Genomic DNA, 24,689 nt, shown 5'->3' with positions numbered 1-24,689 from the left:
GTCACACACCATTATGACAAATAGGAACCCATCCCAGGTAGAAGAGATGACATCTCAGATACCAGAGTCACTTTGGACAAAAGATGGACAGGACACTGGATTAATGGCAAACGTAGCTCCAGTAGTAGTACAAGTAAAAGAAGGTAGGATAGCTCCAAAAATCCCACAGTATCCTCTGAAGCCAGAGGTGGAGTTAGGAGTTTTTCCCGTAATAGAGCGCTTGCTACAACAGGGCATTCTAGTAAGAACGTCCAGCACAGCAAATAGTCCCATCTTCCCTGTTAAAAAGAGTGGGGGGAGGGGTTACAGGCTAGTGCAGGATCTAAGGGGGATTAACAAAATAGTTGAGAGTCAGTTCCCCGTAGTGCCTAATCCAGCTGTCATCCTAATGCAAATTCCTCCCACTGCCAAATTTTTCACTGTTATTGACCTCTGCTCCGCTTTCTTTTCGGTACCTCCCACCCTATTCCATACAATCATGTGTATCTTCCTTTGCATTAAATCCTCCTTCCCCATCACTCTCACCTCCCACCCTTTGTGCCTGTCCAGGCACACCTGGGAGAAATGTTGCAGGGTTTAATGCACTGCATCTCCTTATGGTGATGTTTACGGGGGCCATTAATGCCAATTCCCATCTCGTAAACCTTGCTGATGAGACGTGTCTGGTTTGGGCAGAATTCAATAAGGCAGATACCGCATGCGGTGTATGGATTGTGAGGTTGTGGCCTAGCACGACATCTTCGCTTTTTGTCACTAGCAATGCTATCGCTGCAACGCTACGCAAGCATGTGGGGAGGGACCGCGCTACCGTATCTAGCTGAGCGCTGTAGTATGCAACTGGCCTGCTGGCCTCACCGTGTTTTTGTGTTAGTACACCTGCTGCGCACCCAGCACTTTCTGTTCCGTATAGTTCAAAGGGTTTCCCATAGTCTGGCATACCTAGTGCTGGTGCCTGCGTTAGGCACTGTTTGAGTTTCTCAAATGCTGTTTCGGATTCGTCTGTATGCGAAATCTGATCAGGTTTGTTTGAGGAGACCATTTCCTGCAAAGGTATTGCCGTAATTGGATCCCAGGGTTTTCCATATTGGCACTACCTTTGCAGGAAATGGTCTCCTCAAACAAACCTGATCAGATTTCGCATACAGACGAATCCGAAACAGCATTTGAGAAACTCAAACAGTGCCTAACGCAGGCACCAGCACTAGGTATGCCAGACTATGGGAAACCCTTTGAACTATACGGAACAGAAAGTGCTGGGTGCGCAGCAGGTGTACTAACACAAAAACACGGTGAGGCCAGCAGGCCAGTTGCATACTACAGCGCTCAGCTAGATACGGTAGCGCGGTCCCTCCCCACATGCTTGCGTAGCGTTGCAGCGATAGCATTGCTAGTGACAAAAAGCGAAGATGTCGTGCTAGGCCACAACCTCACAATCCATACACCGCATGCGGTATCTGCCTTATTGAATTCTGCCCAAACCAGACACGTCTCATCAGCAAGGTTTACGAGATGGGAATTGGCATTAATGGCCCCCGTAAACATCACCATAAGGAGATGCAGTGCATTAAACCCTGCAACATTTCTCCCAGGTGTGCCTGGACAGGCACAAAGGGTGGGAGGTGAGAGTGATGGGGAAGGAGGATTTAATGCAAAGGAAGATACACATGATTGTATGGAATATTTGACCCAAAATTTTACCGCAAGGCCTGACATCAGTGACAATCCACTAGAAGATGCAGAACTCACGTTCTACACGGACGGTAGTTGTCACAGACAGTCAGACTCGGGAGACTTGTGTACTGGATACGCAGTCGTAGATGACCAAGACACCATAGAAGCGGAACCACTAGGCCCACCTCACTCAGCCCAGGTTGCTGAACTGGTCGCCCTAACCAGAGCATGTGAATTGGCTAAGGGAAAGTCAGCCAATATCTACACCGATTCCAGATACGCGTTCGGGGTAGTCCATGATTTCGGAGCCCTATGGCGGCTCAGAAATTTCATGACGGCAGCTGGCACACCGATAGCGCATGCAGCTCATATAAAAAGGCTTCTAACAGCGATACAGGAACCCGACAGAGTGGCTGTTATCAAATGTAAAGCACATACATATAGCCAAGACCCAGTATCCCTTGGTAACAGCCGAGCAGACGAAGCCGCAAAGCTTGCAGCTGCTACCCCCATACAGACAGACGCCACACAGTTGATGATATTTAATACCATCAACACACAGAAGTTGTGTGAGATGCAGAATTTGTGTTCCACTCAGGAGAGAGCAGTCTGGAAAGCAAAGGGATATGGCCAGGAGTCCTCAGGGCTCTGGACGGATGGACATGGTAAACCAGTGGCCCCCAGGGCATACCTTCCGTGTCTGGCTGAAGCAGCTCACGGGCTGACTCATCTAGGCAAGGAGGGGATGTGCAAATTGGTAAGAGCATACTGGTGCGCCCCAGGATTCTCCTCTCATGCTAGTAAAAGAGCAATGTCATGCCTTACCTGTCTGAGAAAGAATATTGGAAAGGCAATACCTACAGAACCATCCCATATCCCACCTGCCGGCGGCCCTTTCCAAGTAATACAAATTGACTTCATTCAATTGCCCCCATGTAGAAATTTAAAGTATGTACTTGTCTGTATAGATGTTTTCTCAAATTGGGTCGAAGCTTTTCCAGCAGCTACAAATACCGCTATGTTTACAGCTAAGAAAATTGTGCAGGAATTTGTATGTAGATATGGTATCCCTAGAATCATTGAAAGCGATAGGGGTACCCATTTTACAGGTGATGTCTTCCAAGGAATGTGTAAGTTGATGGGAATTGATAGCAAGCTGCACACTCCGTACCGTCCACAGGCGAGTGCGAAGGTCGAAAGAGTGAACAGCACTATTAAAAATAAATTGAGTAAAGTAATGGCAGAGACAGGATTGACGTGGCCAGAAGCTTTACCCATTGTTTTGTATAGCATCAGAACCACTCCCAGGTCCCCTCTTAATCTGTCCCCTTTTGAAATCTTGTTTGGTCGACAACCGCATGTCATGATTAACCCTCAGGATGATTTGAAATGTAACAATGAAGTAACTGTAAAGTACTTGATTAATATGAGTAAGCAGTTGAGGAATCAAAATGATAATCTGAAATTGGTGATTCCTGATTTACCAGATAGTAATTGTCATGACATTGAACCTGGGGATTATGTAATGATACGAAATTTTCTACGCTCAGGTTGTCTTATTGATAGATGGGAAGGACCATACCAGGTCTTATTGACTAGCACCACAGCATTGAAGGTTGCTGAGAGAGAGACTTGGGTCCATTCATCCCACTGCAAGAAGGTTGCTGATCCAGAGAAGTCCCGTGATAAGGAACAGACGGTAGAGGTTGTATCACTGGAGTGTCTGTTCCAGGAGGACTGAGGCGGCACCTGAGCCTTGAAGACGAGGAAGCAGTTGTCGACTCCCCTCTCCCTTTTATTGTTTTTCTCCACTTCCCATCCCCTCTCCCTTAAAATTTCTGTTTCCCCCTTCTCAATCTTCTCCATTTCCTCCTCAAAGATGGACTTGCCCCAAGAGACTGTGATCCGGATTTTGATGTTGACCATAATGTTGACCAGAGCAGTCTATTCCGGCGAGAGTACCATAGAGGTCGAGAGAGGTTCTGGAATGGGTTCCGATTATGATGATGGAGGCGTAGTTTTCCAAGATCAACCAATCCAACAAGCAAAGGCGAGTATCAGAAAACGATCCGATAGAAGAAATTGTGATGGATTGTTAGCTGAGGAAAATTGTATCTGTAGGCTCTGTGATAATCTGGTTGAAGATGGATGCATAAAGAAATGCCAATCTAGTTTTAATATCCATATAGACCGGCATCCATTGAGTGACTATCACTCCTTAGTGGGTAGCGTGTTAAACCAAACAGATTGTTGGGTATGCTCTCAAGTACCTCAGGGTCACAGTAAATCAGGGCTAGTACCATTTCCTTTAACGTTAGGGGAGGTACTTGAGCTAAGTGGTGGGAGACCGGTGGACCGGAGGTTTAACATCTCCAGCCCTCCTAGTTTGAAGCTCCACCAATACCATGTGGATAGGTCCCTCATATGTTTTAACATCTCCAATCCCAGAAAACCGGGAAATTGGGAAGTGTCATGGAGCAACCTTACCATGACCTTTTCACACAGAGCAGATAGAATGCCTACAGATACAGAGCTCGTACGCCACATAGCCAGTAGAGGAAAATCTTTCCGGTATCGATATACCTTAGGAAATAGGATTACTAGAGTTGGAGAGGTATCACCAGGATACTGTGCACATATCGTACAAACCGATACGTGCACTAGGCAGATGGAAGAATTAGGGTCAGGAGATTTCACCTGGAAGGTTTGTAACATGGTCATGTCCTTCTCCGTCCCATATGTTCTCCCCGATGATGCATATTTCATATGCGGGAGAAAGGCGTACAAGTGGCTTGCCCCAAACTCTGAAGGATTGTGTTATATTGGAAAAGTATTGCCTGAAGTGATGACTGTAACACATGACAAAATGAAGGACATACACCGTGGTGCCCAAACTCCTTATACTCACACTCATTACGAACACCGAGTTAAAAGACAACTGTCAGAAAGGTTAGAGCATCCGGCCTCTGATCTTATCCATGAATCCACCGGGATTCAGGTTCTGGTAGCGTTAGATTTCACTCGTACCGCTCGAGGAGTGATGAATTATAGATACATTTCCGCACTCGCCAATTTGTTAGATAATATCACTGAAATGTATGATGACACGTTTAGATACACTGGAAGAGAACTTCAAGCTTACAAAACAGAACTAGTTCAGCATAGGATGGTTCTTAATTATCTTACAGCAGTAACAGGCGGATATTGTGTTACATTGGCAACACAGTACGGCATAAAGTGTTGCACGTATATCACCAATAGCACCGAGGATCCGGTAGAGGTCATAGACCAAAAGATGGATGATATTCTGCAATTAAAGTGGGAATTTCGTCGAAAACACAATCTCACCCTTGCTGCTGTAGGTAATGAGCTGACTGGTTGGGTGTCATGGTTGAACCCGCGAAATTGGTTCTCCGGTTTGGGAGAGTGGGCTCAAGGAGTCATAATGGATGTTGGAAAGTTTCTACTGTGTATTTTGGGTGTCGTTATATCGTTTGGATTGATATTTAGATGCGGGCAGGCTTTGATGAGGTGTAAACAAAGTACGAAAGTGATGAGCTTGAGGAGTGAGGAAACTGTAATTAACCTGGATTTGATTTATGACCCAATGCTAGAAACCATGACGTAATGATGTAATGAGTATACGGTCCGTCTTTCACCCATTTCTATGTTTTCCTCCGAGGTACAAAGACCCACGTAGACGAAGGATTTGATGAGCCAAGGGGCCGACAACGGAAAGATGGAAAGAAGAAGAGCAGACGACCTGATATACAAGACTTTGATGGACAATGCCATGGGTACCCCAGTTTCCCTAGGAACTTTAAAATCACGCTAGCCCAACATTTTTGTAAATCCATGGACGTTGTTTGCTTTACTCACGATTTATGAGCAAAAGCACAAAGAAGAAGACTCCAATCAACCGACACCAATCAAGACCTCAATCGACGAATGTACATTTCCCTGACATAGAATACCATTGCATTTTCCATAAGTGTTCTTTACCTTCATCTCTACAACCCTCAGGTAATGACACACATAGACGATAGGGAATTCAGGCACAGATATCAGCAACCACATACCTCCCCCATTCATGTATCATCAACTAAAATGTGCATCCCCATTTTGTTACAACTACAGCCGAAATGAGCTCGGTAAAGTTTGACAGCCCATCCACAGACCTGTACCACAGGATAAGAAGGAATTCAAATGTATACTTCGCAATACCTCGAAGCTTGATCTACCACACGTACGGCACGATGATACATGACCCTCCAAACATGGACTCATACACACATGCTTCTGCTTTCTCACTAGGTCATACCCTCTTCACACCTTCTCCTCTCTCCTCCCCTACCCAACCATGGAAATCAATTAACCCCTGACTTACATTTTTTTCCTTAAATGTTTTGTGGCAGTTATTATTGACTGCCAAAGGGTGGACTGTCAAAGTCAGAAAAATGTCTCAATGCACGTTGCCATATTTGCACCGCACACTGGTCCGTGCTGCGCATGCGTACGCTCTCCCGTGGAAGCGCATACCCGCAATAGCGTGCACTCGCACGCGCAGTATGCGCATTTACGGTAGAGTTTATGTGATCGTAGCGTGCGACTCATTAGTTACAAATGTTCACAATTAATGTAGTTTATAGATCATGATCCCTTTGATAGTTTCTGTAAGTTTGGTTAAAGTACAATGTCCCAGAGCTGAGGAATCCCTCTTTGCATCGTACGAAGGGTCTAACAGGAATCATACTGCAGTGTTTGGTACCCATCGGAAGAGTATTTAATTAGCAATATTCCGGTGTTGGTTTGGAGCGTATTAATCGCTCGTGCGAATAGTTATGGACATAAGAAGTTTATGTCCATTTCTATGATTTACACATACTCAGGTATGCGGCGGGAAACCCAGTTTCCCACCCACCTGAGCTGTTGGAAATCGTCACAGCCCACCTGTATGAATCACCCTATGACCTTTTGTTATGATGCAGGGCCGAATTCCTTCGGCCAATGGACAATGGGATTGTAGGACCAGGAGATTGCATTGTGTGTGGAGCATAAATAGGCAGGCCGACCACATCCAGCTCTCACTCTCTCATCAACGGTTATCTGCTGATAATCGGGAGCTGGATATCGAGGCGCTGGCGATCATACCCTTTGTGCGTAAGTTCTCTCCATAATCATTGTCTTTCTGCGAGCCAATCTCTCTCTCTCTCTCTCTCTATCTCTCTCTCTCCTCTTTTCTCTTAAATACCTTATAGTATTATAGTATTGTATTGTATTTCATTTAGGTCAGCGTAGTATTGTCTTATTGTATTTATTGTTTAGTTCTGTGGTTAGGAGGTCTCTGTTATATTGTAGCGTATCATATGTACTGTTATCCCCTTTTACAAGTATATTAGATATAATACAGTTAATAGGCTTTGGAAACCTAAACCAGTATCAGTGTATTTACTATAGTGTTAAGTGTTCACTTGAGCGTCGGTGACGCTCAAGCAGCTTTGTAGATAGTCAGGTTACACAAGGTTGCACTTACACCCTGTACTCACATTAAGGTATTCAGTGTATTTCATTGGTATAAGGTTTTAACATAAAGGTATAGTGTTGTGAGCGTCTGCATCGCGGGTGACCTCCTCGTGGTCTCTAGCGTACGCTACGTTACAGCGAATCTTTCCCCTAGACATAACCAATAACGTGTCCTGTGATCCCTGGGCCGTGAGCGAACGTGACGCCTGAGCGTCTCGCCTACGGCTGAGCGATCGTTACGCAACTAGCGTACCATTACGGTACTTCTTAAGTAAACAGCGTACAGTGTTCTTAGCTTCATAAAGGGTTGTTTATACGACAAAGGAATTTAGCATTGTCACCCTCCATAGTCCCAAATCATACCAAGGCTGGAAGGCCCGCGTGGTCATACCAGGGGGAAATCGCTCATTAAATAAAAAGGACAAGTAGGGGGAAGCCGGTGAGGAAACAGAGGGGGATTTTCTAATCGCCTTCCAACACGCCTAAGTGGGGCCTACAGTGGGATGGGAAATGGCAGGAAGGGTATGCAACCACGGAGCAACGGCAATAGGCGACGGGAGCACCTGGCTCTCTATCTGCACCCATTGTTTCGTTGGTTCAGTTCTGGACCATCAAAGGATCCTTTGGAGGTGGCAGGCTCGGTAATAACCTTGAATGTCTGGCAAGCGAAGGCCACCCCTGTCTCTTTGCCTGACCATCATGGAAAATTTCAAGCGGGGCCTCTTACTGCCCCAAATGAATTCTCTAAATAACAGTTGGACATCTCGGAACCATGTTGAAGGGATTTTGATCGGTAGAGTCTGCAATAGATACAAGATTTTAGGGAGAGAATTCATCTTGAGAATGCCCAGTCTGCCTAGCCAAGAGAAAGACTTGGAATTCCAGGACTGGAGTTCTGCACGTAATTTAGTTAGGAGGGGGGTAAAGTTAGAATCGAAAAGACGTGAAAGATCCCTGGTAATGGTAGTCCCTAAGTATTTCAGTTGAGAGTTATGCCAGGTGAAGGGAAGTGCCACTTTAAGTCCTGATACCATGGTAGGCGGGGCTGTAAGGTTCAGGGCCACTGATTTTGAGTAATTTACTTTAAAATTGGAGAGCTCACCAAAGACCTTAAACTCGTCCATTAAATTAGGCAAGGAGACTGTAGGGTTTGTGATTGTAGCCAGTAAATCGTCGGCAAAGAGGGCAAGTTTATATTCATTGTCCTGAAGTCTGATCCCAGAAATATTAGGATTAAGCCTAATCGCCCTAGCTAGGGCCTCCATGCAGAGGACAAAGATCATGGGGGACAGGGGGCAGCCCTGCCTAGTCCCATTATTTATATCGAATGATCCGGACAAGGAACCGTTAATCACGATTCTGGCCGAGGGAGAGGCGTTAAAGGGCTAGGACGTGATGCAGGCAGGTCGGACCCAGTCCCATGTGTCTCAGCACCCCGGCCATAAAACCCCAGTCAATTCTGTCGAACGCTTTTTCAGCGTCAGTGGATAGTAGGATCGCCGGAGAGTCCTTTGAGGAGACGTGGTGTATAAGAGCTATGATCTTAGAAGTATTGTCCTTCGCCTCTCGACCTGGGACAAACCCCACTTGGTCATTGTGTATTAGGGAGGGTAGAAGGGACTTGAGCCTATTAGCAAGGAGTTTGGCGAAGAGCTTGACGTCCACATTGAGGAGGGATATAGGCCGGTAGCTGGGGCACAGGGAGGGGTCCTTGCCCTCCTTAGGGATGACCGTGATGTGGGCCTCAAGAGATTGCCTGGAAAAAGGGTTAGTATCTGAGACTGTGTTGCACGCTTCCAAAAGGAGAGGGGTTAATTTATCCTTAAAGGCTTTATAATAATTGATGGTGAAACTGTCAGGGCCAGAACTCTTTCCAGAAGGAGTGGATTTAATGGCATCATCGAGTTCTTGGAGAGTAAAGGGCTTTTCGAACTCCTCCCCGGCTTCCCCCGGGAGTTTAGGGAAACCAATCTTCGTAAGATAAGCGTCCACGTCGCGCAACCTATCGCTAGCCGAATCGGGAGAGGGGAGATTGTACAGGGAGGTGCAATACGAACAGAATGTCTCTGCAATTTTATCCGTATCGTGGAAAAGACGGCCATGCGTGTCCTTTATGGAGGGGATAAACGAGAGCGCCCTTTGGGTACGTAAAGCCCTGGCAAGCATTTTGCCCGGTTTGTTGCCCCAGCGGTAATACCGGTTGCGACACTTCCGAAAGGAAAGTTTCACTTTATCCAAAAGTAATTTATTCAGGGACGAACGGGCTGCGACCAGATCTACATAGGTGTCAGGGGAGAGAGAGGCCTTATGGGCGGTTTCTAGGGATTCAATTTGCCGCAAAAGTCCCTCAATTTGGCCTAATCGTTGTTTCTTTAAATAGGAGCCTAATTGAATGCATTTTCCCCGGATTACACATTTATGAGCCTCCCAAATGGTCAAGTCGGAGACATCAGGGGAGACATTACAATCAATATACATATCAATGGCATCCTCAAGTTGGGCCATCCTCAAGTACGGGTCATGCAGTAGAGACTCGTTTAAAGCGCCACGAGCAAAACTGGGCAGGTGGGGGTCCGATGGAGATGTCCAGTCTAACCGGAGCATGATCGGACCATGTCATCGGGCCTATGGAAGCATCGCAAACCAGGGGCAGGTGTCTGTGGTCAAGTAGAATATAATCTAGCCTAGAGTATGAATGATGAGGAACCGAGTAATATGTATAATCCCGGTCTGACGGGTGAAATATGCGCCAGACGTCGGACAGCTGGTGAACGTTGAGGAGGCGCCTCACCCTCCTGGACAAACGGTGATGCACCATCGGGGACTTGGAGGAGGTGTCCAGGGTGTGGTCGAGGGCCCAGTTGAAGTCTCCCCCCACTATCAGGATCCCCTGTTTCAGCGTGTCAACCCTGTCCATAATATTCTCGAGGAAGGCAGGTTGACCTTGATTGGGAGCATAGATGTTAACAATTGTAAAAGTTGTGTTAAAAATAGAGCATATAAGTAAAAGGCATCTCCCTTCCTCCAACCTGTGGACCACAACATTGGTAATGGGCAAATGTTTAGCAAAAAGGATGGCCACACCTTTAGATTTAGATTGGGAATAATTACAATAATACGAGGTGGGGAAGAACCTATTCCTAATATGGGGTGCAGAGGGGGAGTGTCGGAAATGGGTCTCCTGCACAAGGACAATATCAGCCCTCTCTGCATGGAATGAACGAAGAGCTCCGGCCCTCTTCTCAGCGACGTTCAAACCCCTGGCGTTTATGGAAAGTATCCTAAGTGTAGAAGCCATATGTCAAGGTAGTGAAAGACCTCAAAAAGCGTACACTGCGGACCAGGTGAAGAGAGGAAGAAAAGGAAGGAGGGGACTAAGAAGGAAAAAGAAGATATAAGAGCATCAAAAAACAGAAGAGAGAGAAAACAACATAACAGAGTAAGTCGAACAGTAAGATACCGCATCCGGACAGGATAGGGACCGCAAGGGAAGTCCATAGCGGTGGGGGGTACACTAGGGGGCCGCGGCCCCGCCATCCTAAAGAACAGTCATTTTGAGTGAAACGTAATTAACAAAGATCACCGGTGTTGGCTGTGTAATCCAAGAACAGTAACAATAACAGTAACAATAATAGTAATAATAATAATAAAAATAAAATGAAGGGTCCTTTCAGGGCAGAGACAAACAAAACAAAAAAAGGGGGGGAGGGAGGGGGGGTTTAAGGGACATAAATGAGGACCATAACTACGTTAAGTAAACGCGTAAGAGTAAGGTTCTAGGTCTATATATAGATTAGTAATTGACAGCTATGACATGGTACAATGGCGAAAGACCGAGTACAGTTAATGTCAAACATCTTGGGGAGCTGAGGGAGAGAAGAAAAAAAAAACCCCACCACAAATCTGAAGGCACGAAGCAAATACAACAGAGAAACCAAGCAAATAAGTCTCACGGGGGGGTCAATCTGTAAACCTGGCATGGGAGGCTGTCAAAATCAGATCTCCAATAAGGACAAGCAAAGCACTTCAGCCGCACTCCCGTCAGGTGGCATCCACCGATTGGCGAGGGTCTTCACCTTTGGATTTCCGTTTTGGATTCTGGACCTTGTGCCACCTCTCTCTTCTAGTTGGATTGGCAGAGGCCAGGGTGGGGAGAGTAAAAGCTCGCCAATCAAGGAGGGAAATATCTTCTAGTCCCAAAGCAGAGCAAAATCCAGGCAAATCCACCGGGGATTGGAGAGTGAGGCTCTTACCAGCATGGGACACTTGTAAGGAAAACGGGAAAACCCCATCTGTACTTCAAGTCACGTTTGCGCATCACTTCTGTCAAAGGCTTCAACAACCTCCGCTGTTGAAGCGTACGCCAGGAGAGGTCTTGAAAAATTTGGATTCGAGTACCATTAAAATCGACTCCCTCTAGATCTCGTACCTTGCGAAGAATCTCCTATTTCTGTGAGAAATAGTGGAGTCTGCAAATGACGTCCCTCGGGTGATCATAAGCCGGCCCTTTTGGTCTGAGGGCTCTATGAGCCCGGTCGAATTCAATCGAGTCAGCGGAGGCCAGACCCAGGATCTCGCCGAATATTTTGGTTAGAGCGTATTTTGGTTAGAGAGTAGGGAGGCCCCGGACTCTGATGTTATTTCGACGGCCTCTATTGTCCAGGTCGTCTAGTTTATTCTGCATCAGCTCCATGTCCGACCCCTGTTGAGTGACCGCGTCACGAAGATGAAGTAGTTAGTCCTCCACTGTGTCCCTTTCCTCCTCCAGAGCGACAATTCCGGAACCCAAATGTTTTATATCAGATTGTACCGACGAGATCTGGGTTGAATAGAGTCCTGAAGTCAGCATTCAAGAGCTTGCATGTCCTGTTTAGAAGGAAGGGAGCGGACGTGAGTCAGAATTTCCCCAATTTCACCCCGCAGTTGGGTCATTTGAGCTCGTAGATCTCCAGTCGGGGGAGAGTAAGCCATCGTGGGCGGGTCAATACCTGTATCAGGCGTAGTAGGAGAGGGATCAGCAGCAGGCGTTATAGATAAGTAGGATCAGAGATTCGATTGAGACGAAGTACTACGTGTAGACCGGACGGATTTTCCCTGTTGATTTTTCTTGCCTCTGGCCATCAGAAGAGGGTGAATGAAAGGACCATTTCAAAATGACAACACCATGGTCTAGAAGGATGACGGGGGACACATTCGCCTGCGAGATAGACAGCATAGCCAGTGGAGAGCAGTCGCACTCACATCCCGTCAGCGACCCTGGGACAGATGGCCGGGAGTATGTAAATGAGGAACAGTCCAGCAATAAAGTGCCCAGCTATCGTAGAAAGGGGGGGTCAGAATAGAGCAAAAGTCACAGCACAATGTCCCGTAAATGCACCCAGATGCTGAGGTGTGTGTGTAGCTGAACAGTGCGGAGCCTGCAGCACAGAAATATAGAGTCCCTTTTAAATCAGCATAATAGTCACCAAGGGGACTCATACAAAGAGGCCAATCAAGGTGAGCAGGGCTGACTGACCTGTGGGACAACGAGATTGCTTCAGAGAGCAGCAGTCCCTTGTACTGGCGGTTTGCCAGGTATCAAAATGGCGCCGCCAGGCTCCGGCCCCAGGCTTCAGTAGGAGAGGTGCTGTGTTACCCCCAGCAGCATTGGTGGCAGTGGTGTTTGGGTTGGTTGCCCCCGGGTCTCCCGCACCTCGTGACAGCGGAGAGCAGGGTACCGACGGCCGGGAAGGGAAGCGGCGTCCGCCGCGGTTGGAACGAGAGGCGCAGCCACGCGCTCTCTCTCCCGTTGCGCCGGACCTCACACAGCGGCCGCCGCGGCTAGCGGTAGGGGAAGCCGCACCAGGCAGGTAACTTCGTAGCAGATGATGGGCCTGGAGGGGGAGGAAAAGAGGGGTCTCCGCCGTCCGCCGTCTCTATCGCAGGCCCACCGCGTCACTTCCGGTCCGGGCAGTGTCTAGCGCGAGTCCCCGGCTATCTTCAGGCAGTAAGGCCGTAACCCGCACGGGCACAGGGGGAACCCGCCGGCTCCGCGACCCGCCTCACCCAATGCAGGGGGACCTAGGAAGCAGATGGTGACTTCCAACAGGCTGAATAGAGGGCAGAGTGAGCTAGGGGGCCGATTTGTAGCAGGAGCCCGGGCCAAAGACTTCCTTCTCTCTCCACCGCTAGGCCACGCCCCCTTTGCAGGGTTTTTTAATCTATGGAGGTTTTGGGTTCATTCGCTTTCTATTTTAGACTATCAACATCAAAGACCATTTAATATGCTTCACGAAAAACTGCTCCAAACCCATTAATTCACTTTTTTTTTTTTTTGTAACATCGCCTTCCCTATACTTATAATGGGAAATGCGATGTGGCCACATTTACTAAAAAAAAAAAAAAAAAGTGAAAAAATACCGCAGTGTGCCCTGTGATAATCTCGCCAGCTCAGGCTGGTGAGTTCACAGGGCAGCACTGCGATGTGCACCCTTTTGTCCAGCTTTCTCTGCCCCTGGCAGAGAGAGCTGAGCGGGGACCCGGCAGAGTGATCAGCTATGTGTGTCCGATGGACCCACAAGCTGATCACAGTGTCAAAAAACACAAAAGTAAAAAAAACAAAAAACATACCTGTCCAGGGAGCCGGTGTCCGCTGCTCCGGTGAGCGCTGCCGGGCGCCAGGTCCCCCATATGCTGCAATGTGACGGCATAATGGCAGCGCACTTTACAGCACCGGGGGTCACAGCGCAGAAGGACCCGGCGCCCGGCAGCTTCCTGAAGCAGCGCGGACCAGCTCCCTGGACAGGTGAGTATATTGATCTTCTGGGGGGATCATCTCATGATCTGGGTACATCGCACAGGGAAGTTTAAGGATTAATATTAGGTGGAATATGAAGTGACTCCTCTAATAGAATAAATACGGCATATCCTATGTATTACTGAGCTGAATAATGTGTGTTATATGCAATGGAGCTCGTGTGTGATGTGCTGAGTGGCAACGTTCACCAGGAAACTGTAATAAAATGTTGTCACCTACTCAAGCACATTTCATGAAAATGTTGTGCAACCTTCCACAGAAAGAATGAGATAACGGGATAACTGATAGCTTTTCTTGTTGTGGAAACAATCTGTCTGTAATACAGCAGTTGCACAACAGGCGGGAGATATTAGGAAATGAGACAAATGTTTTCACATTTCAAAAAGCAGATTGTTAAAATGAAAGGGACTTTTATAAATAAAACACTGTCATGTTAGAGAAAGTATGCAATTTTCTAAGGAAATGTTCTTCAGTGGCTGGAAAGGAGTAAAAAAAATATATATCTATACAGGTTGAGTGTCCGATACCAAAAATGGTTGGGGCCCAGAAGTATTTGGGATATCAAATTTTTCTGTATTTTGTACTATATGCATACCATAATGGAGTTGGGTATGTGTGACCAGCAGTCAGGAGACCGGCAGTCGCAATACCGACGCTGGGATCCCGGCTGTTAGATGGCCGCCGGAAAGGGGAGGAGGGGGCACGCAGCGGGCTCTGTGGCTTCGCCACAAGTTCTATTTTCACTCTAGGGCAGGCATTCCCAACCACGGTCCTCAAGGCACACCAACAGTGCAGGTTTTAGTGATATCCAGGCTTCAGCACAGGTGACTTAATTAGTAGCTCTGTTATTTTGATTTAACCATCTGTGCTGCAGCCTGGATATCACTAAAACCTGCACTGTTGGTGTGCCTTGAGGACCGTGGTTGGGAATGCCTGCTCTAGGGGAATAGTCCCTGTTGGTTCCGGCGTCGGTATTGTGTCACATAACCGCATCACCCATAATGAGATATATTGGGGATAGGATCCAAGTCTAAATACAGGGTGTATCTGTTTCATATTCACACAGCCTGAAGATAATTTTTCTACAATATTTTTGAATCATTTTGTCCAATGAACAAAGTTTGTGTACACTGTACCATCACAAAGCAAAGGTATCACAATCTCAGTCACGCACCAAATATTCCGTATTTCAGAATATAAGAGACTCATTATATATATATATATATATATATATATATATATATATATATATAAATATATATATATATATATATATATATACTAGGTGCTTCATCGCGCCCTACGGGCGCTCTTCACACCGTCGCAAGGGGCTACGCCCCCTTAACCCTTGCATGCCTTTCTGGGGTTTAATATTTGTATTATATGGAGTATTACCTGCATTCCTTTGTTAGTGGTTAAATATTGCACAATAAAAGGGCGTGCGATGGTGAAGGAGGCGCAGCCCCTTGCGACAGCGTGAACAGCACCTGCAGGGCACGATGTACAGAATGTAGCGGGTGCGGGGGGGACTGCGGATGGTGTCTGTAGATGCTGCGGGTGGAGGGGAGGCAGAAGTGGGGATGGGGCCCGGATGGGGAAGGTTCAGGAGGTGCTGCGCGTGGGGGAGGGGCAGAGGAGTGGGGGATGCAGATGGGGGAGGGGTCCGGAGGCACCGCAGGTGGGGGAGGGGCAGGGGTGCCACGTGTGGGAGAGGGGCAGGTGTGGGGATGTTGTGGATGGGTGAAGGGTTCCGGAGGTGCTGTGGGATGGGAAGGGACGGGTGTGCCGGGGGTTGGGTAGGGGACCGCCGGCACCATGGGTAGGGTAGGGGCAGGTACGGGTGTTGCGGCGGATGGGAAAGGAGGTCCGGAGGTGCTGCAGGTGGTGGAGGGGCAGGTGCAGGGGTGCCATTGGTGGGGGAGGGGTGGGTGAAGGGGGGACCGCTGATGGAGGAGGGTGTCTGCAGATGCTGCGGGTGGAGGGGGGCAGGTGTGGGGGGAGACGTATAAGGGGGGTGAATGGTGGAAGGGGCCTGGAGGTGCTGTGGGTGGTGAAGGGGTGGAGGAGTGGGAGCCACGGGTGGTGTAGGGGGTCTGGAGGCACAGCATGTGGGGGAGGGGTGGAGTGCCGCATGTGGTGGAGGGGAAGGTGCGGAGGTGTGGTGCATTGGGGAGAGGTCTGGAGGCGCTGCGGGTACTGTACATGCCATAAAAGGTAGTTGGAGGGTATGCAGTAACAGGGCCAGGACAGGGGTGACAGGGTCAGTACAGGGGTGACGGGGCCAGGACAGGGGTGACGGGGCCAGGACAGGGGTGACAGGGCCAGGACAGAAATGATAGGGACAGGATAGGAGTGACAGGGCCAGGGTAGGGGCGGCAGGACCAGGACAGGGGTGACGGGGCCAGTATAGGGTTGACAGGGCAAGCACAGGGGTGACAGGGCCAGGATAGGGGTAACAGGGCCAGCATAAGGGTGACAGGGCCAGGATAAGGGTGAAAGGGCCAGAATAAGGGTGAAAGGGCCAGAATAAGGGTGGCCGGGCAAGGCCAGGGACATGACAGAACACAGGGCACGGGAGAGATTGGTATTAGGGACAAAACAGTGGTGACAGACAGATGTGTCTTACCGGAGTCACTGCTGCTGGCTGCTGCTGTTCCATTCCAACCTGTTGGGATCTGCTGCTGCTGGAGACTTGGCATGGCTGACTCTCTCAGGCTGGAGTCCTGCTTTCTCTGCCAGTCCGCATCCCTCCCCCCCTCCTCAGTCACACACCGCAGACCTCGCGCAGCTGCCTGGCACTGTGGTAAGGTGAGACTGGAAATGACTGGTTAGCCCCCAGGAGATGCTGCGGCTGGAGGGAGGAGGGGGTCATAGCATGCACGTGGCGCGGACCTCACGGCTTCCGGGCACTGTGGTAAGGGGAGACTGGGAGTGACTGGTTAGCTCCCAGGAGACGCTGCGGCTGGAGGGAGGAGTGGGTCAGAGCCTGCAAGCAGCTCGGATTTCTGCAGCGCTACCCGCCAGCTAAAGTGTGTGAATGAGCTGGGCGCACTCCACTGCGGGTGGCAGCGCTGCAGCTAGCGGTGGGGTTGCCGGGGCTGGAGATAACAGAGGCAGTATGGAACCTGCACAGCGGCAGGTGCCTCACTAAACTGCAGCTAAGAAGCGTGGAGTGTGTCAGAAAGTGACGCTCCTCCGCACCAGAGAGACCCTGCTGAGTATGCCGATGTGGGGGGTCAAGCACACAGTGAGCCGGTGCCCGTCTGTCTGTATGACATACCCCAAACACACCCCCATACCTCCCAAATGTCCCGATTTTCGCGGGACAGTCCCATTTTTTGGGGTCTGTCCCGCTGTCCCACCCGCGGGTCGCAGTGTCCTGCGGTGGGGGGGGGGGGGGGGGGGGCAGTTGGAAAGCTCCTGTACTCGCTGTTCTGCTTAGCAGAGCAGCGGTGAATAGTGGAGACAGAGGGAGAGGGGGCATCAGGGGGTACGGATTAATGGGGGGGTTCCAGCAGCAGAGCCGGATTAAGGGGGGGGGGGGGCGGGGGATACGTACCGTTGGCCCCACAGTTTTAGAGGCCCCCCCGGCTGGAGTAGCTCTGTCCCAGCTCAGAAGCTCCCCCGTCCTGCCAGCAACAGTGGCAGCATTGTGCTACAGTCAGCACACGCTGCTGCATATTGGCAGGTCCGTGGTGTTGCAGGGAGGCAGCAGTCTTCTTCTCCCTGTGCGGGTGTTTAGGGGGGAGCGACCACCTCCTCTGGATTTAGCCCTAGCTGAGGGGCCAAAATCCCATACAAAAAATAAAAACAAAAATCGGAATTTGCATAAGGGGGCATGGCCGCGCGGTCCGCGATTAGGCCACGCCCCAACCCCCAGCAGGCACAGCAATGAGATAGGACTCCCCTGTCTCAAGTGCCCTGGGCCCCCCGGACTCATAATCAGCCCCTGGGAGCATGCCAGCAGCTCACAGAGCGCTGGGCATGCTCCCTCACTGACGAAAACGGGGCCCTCCCGTGAAGCCACGCCCACTTTTCGCCGAGTGTGTTTCCCTCCTTCTGCCTGGAGAAAGCTCCTGCAGAAAGCTGGGAGGTCTGCACCCCTGCCTGTGCCATGCCCATACTATCTGCTTCTGCTCCTAGTCTCCTGTAGATTTGGCCAGATCTCTGTGACTCATTTGAATAACTCCGCCCACTGTTGTGACTCCGCCCAGCGTTAGCAAATGAATCACAAGGTCACAGAATAGGGCTATTATATAGGAGAGTATATATATATATATATAGAGAGAGAGAGAGAGAGAGAGAGAGAGAGAGAGAGAGAGAGAGAGAGAGGATTGTATAGCTCGGCACTCCCTCGATTGAGTCCGTGCCCCGGTGCCTTCACGAGGAATACTCAATAAAGGAAATAAATGCTGCGGCACTCAGGGTCTTATAACAGAAGATGTGTATTGGTAGACAATTACATCAACAACGCAACATAATGGTCGTGTCGACCTATTTCCTGTGTTGACCTAATGTGTCGACCTAATGTGTGTTGACCTAGACAGTGTCGATCTAGAGTCCGGACACCACAGCCACATGCCCTGACTAAACCGGAAGCGTTCTGTTGGCTTATGTAGCGGTACTGTGAAGTCTTTCTACATCATCACCTAATACAAGAAGACATCAAAAAAATCCTTTCAATTAATGTTGTCATTATATAAATGTTTTTATCATCAAAAAATCAGTTACAAAAACTTGTAATGGGGATGGAGTGGGTCCAAAACCACTAGTTTGGTAATATTGGTATATATCCAAATTGTGTAAGCCAAATTGCTCCCAGAACTGATCAAAAGGGAGCAGGAAATTCGGCTACTGTGGACATACCCTGGGAAGTGGTGAAGTGAAGGTCACTTATGTGCAGGGCTTAAAGCGGTCCTGGTGAGGTGGTGGAACTCTTGGAGGAGGACCATGGAGGCACCAGGAGTAGATGGCGGCAGCTCATCAGCAACACTAGTGTCGCTTTTCTGTTGGAATAACTGTGCAGGGCAATGGAGGAGGTGGAATTAGTTTCCCCTACCATTACAGGTGGTGGAACTCCGTTCCACCTCATTCCCCCCCACTTTAACCCCTGCTTATGTGTTTACTTAGGACAAATATAGACAGAGCATCTTCAGATACACTAGCAAGAACTCCACTGTCCCAAACCTTCAGAGTGGCCCATATGGAGCAGGGATATCTGGGATGAAGTGGACACAAATGTTTAGAGAACCCTATCAGGTCCACATTCTGGTACAGGGGTCGGGACGTAATGTGCAAGGCTAAACCATGACTTGTACATGATTGCCCCTTTAAAAAAAGTCAGAGTTTGGCCAGCATCCTACACGGCCGGCACACTCAGACTTCATTACATCCCGGCGCGTGTGTGAATCATTTGATTTACACTAAAAAAGGTAGTGTCCTGCGTCTCCTCGCATGGCTGGCTTCACTCGCCATGCTTTGGGCAAGGTGCCTCTCTCCGCTACCGCTGCACTTGGCGCAAGTTACTATTCCCAATTGTAGTCCACGTGGATGGTAAATGATGAGACTGTTGAAAAAAATTAAAACAAATAAGATTTAAAAAAAAACTTGTCGACCATTTGAACCTGTTGACCTTTTGTACGGTCTACCTTTGACATGTCAACCTTTTGACCGTGTCCACCTACTGCCTGTCGACCTATAGTCGGATACCCTCGTACGGGGATGTACTTCAATGTCGTCGCATGGGATCCCGGCGGTGAAAATACCAATGCTGGAATCTCAAACGGAGACATTATGCCGGCATCAAAATACCGACTGAGCTCAGGATCCCGGCGTCAAAATACTGATGCCTGGAATCCAGAACTTTTTTTAGTGGAACACGCTCGCGTCTTTCCGTGGGGGGTTATATTTAGGCATTAGAAGGGGGGTTAGGGTGCAGGGACGGGAAGGGGATGGTTAGGTACCGGGGAGGAGGGGGGTTAGGGTTTGGCACTTCGAAGGGGAGGTTACAGTTAGGCACCAAGCAGAGAAGGGGGGGGGTTAGGCACCACCGGGGTGGAGGGGTTTGGGCTGGCACCACCAGGGAGGGTTAGGCACCACCTGGGTGGGGGGAGGGTTAAGGCTGGCACCACCAGGGTGGGTTAGGCACCACCAAGGGGGGTGTGTGTGTGTGTGTGTGGGGGGGGGGGGGGGGTTAGGGCTGGCACCACCAGGGAGGGTTAGGCACCACTGGTGTTTGTGTGTGTGAAGGGGGGGGGGGGGGGTTAGGACTGGCACCACCAGGGAGAGTTAGGCACCACCAGGGTGTGTGTGGGGGGGGTTTAGGGCTGGCACCACCAGGGAGAGTTAGGCATCACCTGGTGTGTGTGTGGTGGGGGGGAGGGGGGTTTAGGGCTGGCACCACCAGGGAGGGTCAGGCACCCACAAGGAAGGGTTAGGGTACTTTCTGGGGGGCTGTCGGCTGCCACTCTCTGCATCCCATCCATCGGTATATCGTAACGAACCCCTCATATCAATGTGTACACGTTTTATAATTCCCTAAATTAGGGCCATGCAGACAACCCTGAGTCCTGGCTCAGGCATTGTATATAATGTGACGATTCATGCGCTAACAGAAAATAACAAATGATTCTTATTTGTCCTATTGTTTTGCCGTATTTAGAATGCAGGAAGGAAAAAAGGAAGATGCTGCTTATTACATTGGAATAGACGTGGGCACGGCGAGCGTACGTGCGGCTTTGGTGAACCAGTTTGGGCAGGTGGTTGACCAGGCGGAAGCGGCACTGGAGATTTGGGAACCTCGGCCTGACCACTATGAGCAATCGTCCGATAACATATGGACCGCCTGCTGTGCTGTTACCAAGGTATTATCGTGTATAGTCCTAGAGGTCTCTCTTCCTGTGCTGTATAGATAGGCAGGGTTACTCCTGCAGTGTGTGGCACCACGTGTTGGCATGGAGATATTCTGCATTATACTGTGGGGAGACACTGCTCGTTCTGTCTTCACAAAACTAGTACAACGGCCTGCACATCTGTAGAGGGTTTTAATATCTGTGTATTAGTAGTAATAATGTTATTTATTCAGCCGTACAAGTTAATTATTTTTGTAGAATCAGTTACTCATGTGAGACCTATTATTTGGGCACAAGCAATTATTTCCAAAAATGTGTTTTAGATGTTCTGTGATTAAGGGGCCTGTTTATCACCATCCGCATCCAGGATGCGGATGACAGGTGATAAAATCCAGCAGCGCTCACCGGAGCAGCGGACACCGGGTCCTTGGACAGGTGAGTATCGGTTGTTGTTTTGTTTTTTTTACACTATGGTCAGTTGTGTGTCCATCGGACACACATAGCTGATCTCTGTAGCCGGGTCCCGCTCAGCTTTCTCTGGGCAGAGAAAGCTGGGCAAATGCCTCCCTATTGCAGTGCTGCCCTGTGATCTCCCCAGCCTGAGCTGGGGAGATGATCACAGGGCGCACTGTGGTATTTTTTCATTTTTTTTTCTTTTCTTTTTTTTTAGCAAATTTGGCCACATCACATTTCCCATTATAAGTATGGGGAATGCGATATGTGGGTTATTTATAAAAAAAAAAAAAAAAAAGTGAATTAAAGGGTTTGGAGCAGTTTTTCATGAACACTGCACCAAATGCCCTTTAATACATTCAGGTGATACTAAAATAATGTGAAAACAGAAAACTAGAGATGAGCGCCGGAAATTTTTCGGGTTTTGTGTTTTGGTTTTGGGTTCGGTTCCGCGGCCGTGTTTTGGGTTCGACCGCGTTTTGGCAAAACCTCACCGAATTTTTTTTGTCGGATTCGGGTGTGTTTTGGATTCGGGTGTTTTTTTCAAAAAACCCTAAAAAACAGCTTAAATCATAGAATTTGGGGGTAATTTTGATCCCAAAGTATTATTAACCTCAAAAAACATAATTTACACTCATTTTCAGCCTATTCTGAACACATCACACCTCACAATATTATTTTTAGTCCTAAAATTTGCACCGAGGTCGCTGTGTGAGTAAGATAAGCGACCCTAGTGGCCGACACAAACACCGGGCCCATCTAGGAGTGGCACTGCAGTGTCACGCAGGATGTCCCTTCCAAAAAACCCTCCCCAAACAGCACATGACGCAAAGAAAAAAAGAGGCGCAATGAGGTAGCTGTGTGAGTAAGATTAGCGACCCTAGTGGCCGACACAAACACCGGGCCCATCTAGGAGTGGCACTGCAGTGTCACGCAGGATGTCCCTTCCAAAAAACCCTCCCCAAACAGCACATGACGCTAAGAAAAAAAGAGGCGCAATGAGGTAGCTGACTGTGTGAGAAAGATAAGCGACCCTAGTGGCCGACACAAACACCGGGCCCATCTAGGAGTGGCACTGCAGTGTCACGCAGGATGTCCCTTCCAAAAAACCCTCCCCAAACAGCACATGACGCAAAGAAAAAAAGAGGCGCAATGAGGTAGCTGACTGTGTGAGAAAGATAAGCGACCCTAGTGGCCGACACAAACACCGGGCCCATCTAGGAGTGGCACTGCAGTGTCACGCAGGATGTCCCTTCCAAAAAACCCTCCCCAAACAGCACATGACGCAAAGAAAAAAAGAGGCGCAATGAGGTAGCTGACTGTGTGAGAAAGATAAGCGACCCTAGTGGCCGACACAAACACCGGGCCCATCTAGGAGTGGCACTGCAGTGTCACGCAGGATGTCCCTTCCAAAAAACCCTCCCCAAACAGCACATGACGCAAAGAAAAAAAGAGGCGCAATGAGGTAGCTGTGTGAGAAAGATAAGCGACCCTAGTGGCCGACACAAACACCGGGCCCATCTAGGAGTGGCACTGCAGTGTCACGCAGGATGTCCCTTCCAAAAAACCCTCCCCAAACAGCACATGACGCAAAGAAAAAAAGAGGCGCAATGAGGTAGCTGTGTGAGTAAGATTAGCGACCCTAGTGGCCGACACAAACACCGGGCCCATCTAGGAGTGGCACTGCAGTGTCACGCAGGATGGCCCTTCCAAAAAACCCTCCCCAAACAGCACATGACGCAAAGAAAAAAAGAGGCGCAATGAGGTAGCTGACTGTGTGAGTAAGATTAGCGACCCTAGTGGCCGACACAAACACCGGGCACATCTAGGAGTGGCACTGCAGTGTCACGCAGGATGTCCCTTCCAAAAAACCCTCCCCAAACAGCACATGACGCAAAGAAAAAAAGAGGCGCAATGAGGTAGCTGTGTGAGTAAGATTAGCGACCCTAGTGGCCGACACAAACACCGGGCCCATCTAGGAGTGGCACTGCAGTGTCACGCAGGATGTCCCTTCCAAAAAACCCTCCCCAATCAGCACATGATGCAAAGAAAAAGAAAAGAAAAAAGAGGTGCAAGATGGAATTATCCTTGGGCCCTCCCACCCACCCTTATGTTGTATAAACAAAACAGGACATGCACACTTTAACCAACCCATCATTTCAGTGACAGGGTCTGCCACACGACTGTGACTGATATGACGGGTTGGTTTGGACCCCCCCCAAAAAAGAAGCAATTAATCTCTCCTTGCACAAACTGGCTCTACAGAGGCAAGATGTCCACCTCATCTTCACCCTCCGATATATCACCGTGTACATCCCCCTCCTCACAGATTATCAATTCGTCCCCACTGGAATCCACCATCTCAGCTCCCTGTGTACTTTGTGGAGGCAATTGCTGCTGGTCAATGTCTCCGCGGAGGAATTGATTATAATTCATTTTAATGAACATCATCTTCTCCACATTTTCTGGATGTAACCTCGTACGCCGATTGCTGACAAGGTGAGCGGCGGCACTAAACACTCTTTCGGAGTACACACTTGTGGGAGGGCAACTTAGGTAGAATAAAGCCAGTTTGTGCAAGGGCCTCCAAATTGCCTCTTTTTCCTGCCAGTATAAGTACGGACTGTGTGACGTGCCTACTTGGATGCGGTCACTCATATAATCCTCCACCATTCTATCAATGTTGAGAGAATCATATGCAGTGACAGTAGACGACATGTCCGTAATCGTTGTCAGGTCCTTCAGTCCGGACCAGATGTCAGCATCAGCAGTCGCTCCAGACTGCCCTGCATCACCGCCAGCGGGTGGGCTCGGAATTCTGAGCCTTTTCCTCGCACCCCCAGTTGCGGGAGAATGTGAAGGAGGAGATGTTGACAGGTCGCGTTCCGCTTGACTTGACAATTTTGTCACCAGCAGGTCTTTCAACCCCAGCAGACCTGTGTCTGCCGGAAAGAGAGATCCAAGGTAGGCTTTAAATCTAGGATCGAGCACGGTGGCCAAAATGTAGTGCTCTGATTTCAACAGATTGACCACCCGTGAATCCTTGTTAAGCGAATTAAGGGCTGCATCCACAAGTCCCACATGCCTAGCGGAATCGCTCCGTGTTAGCTCCTTCTTCAATGCCTCCAGCTTCTTCTGCAAAAGCCTGATGAGGGGAATGACCTGACTCAGGCTGGCAGTGTCTGAACTGACTTCACGTGTGGCAAGTTCAAAGGGCATCAGAACCTTGCACAACGTTGAAATCATTCTCCACTGCACTTGAGACAGGTGCATTCCATCTCCTATATCGTGCTCAATTGTATAGGCTTGAATGGCCTTTTGCTGCTCCTCCAACCTCTGAAGCATATAGAGGGTTGAATTCCACCTCGTTACCACTTCTTGCTTCAGATGATGGC

General features: G+C 49.1%; 1 protein-coding gene across 4 annotated transcripts in view; it reads left to right on the top strand.

The window, feature by feature from the left end:
• Nucleotides 1-24,689, top strand: part of FGGY (FGGY carbohydrate kinase domain containing) — a 533,714-nt gene that overhangs the window by 168,172 nt on the left and 340,853 nt on the right. For all 4 annotated transcript variants that reach the window (XM_063939260.1, XM_063939262.1, XM_063939261.1 and 1 more), the window contains one exon: nt 20,652-20,853. In XM_063939260.1, coding sequence (XP_063795330.1) covers nt 20,653-20,853 — 201 coding nt within the window. In that variant the 5' untranslated portion in view covers nt 20,652. The remainder of the gene's footprint in view (nt 1-20,651; nt 20,854-24,689) is intronic.

Source organism: Pseudophryne corroboree, chromosome 9 (genome assembly GCF_028390025.1).
Source record: "Pseudophryne corroboree isolate aPseCor3 chromosome 9, aPseCor3.hap2, whole genome shotgun sequence".
In the NCBI taxonomy this organism is placed as follows: domain Eukaryota; kingdom Metazoa; phylum Chordata; class Amphibia; order Anura; family Myobatrachidae; genus Pseudophryne; species Pseudophryne corroboree.
The sequence above is the reverse complement of the archived record's forward strand: the minus strand, read 5'-3'. Positions and strand labels throughout refer to the sequence as shown.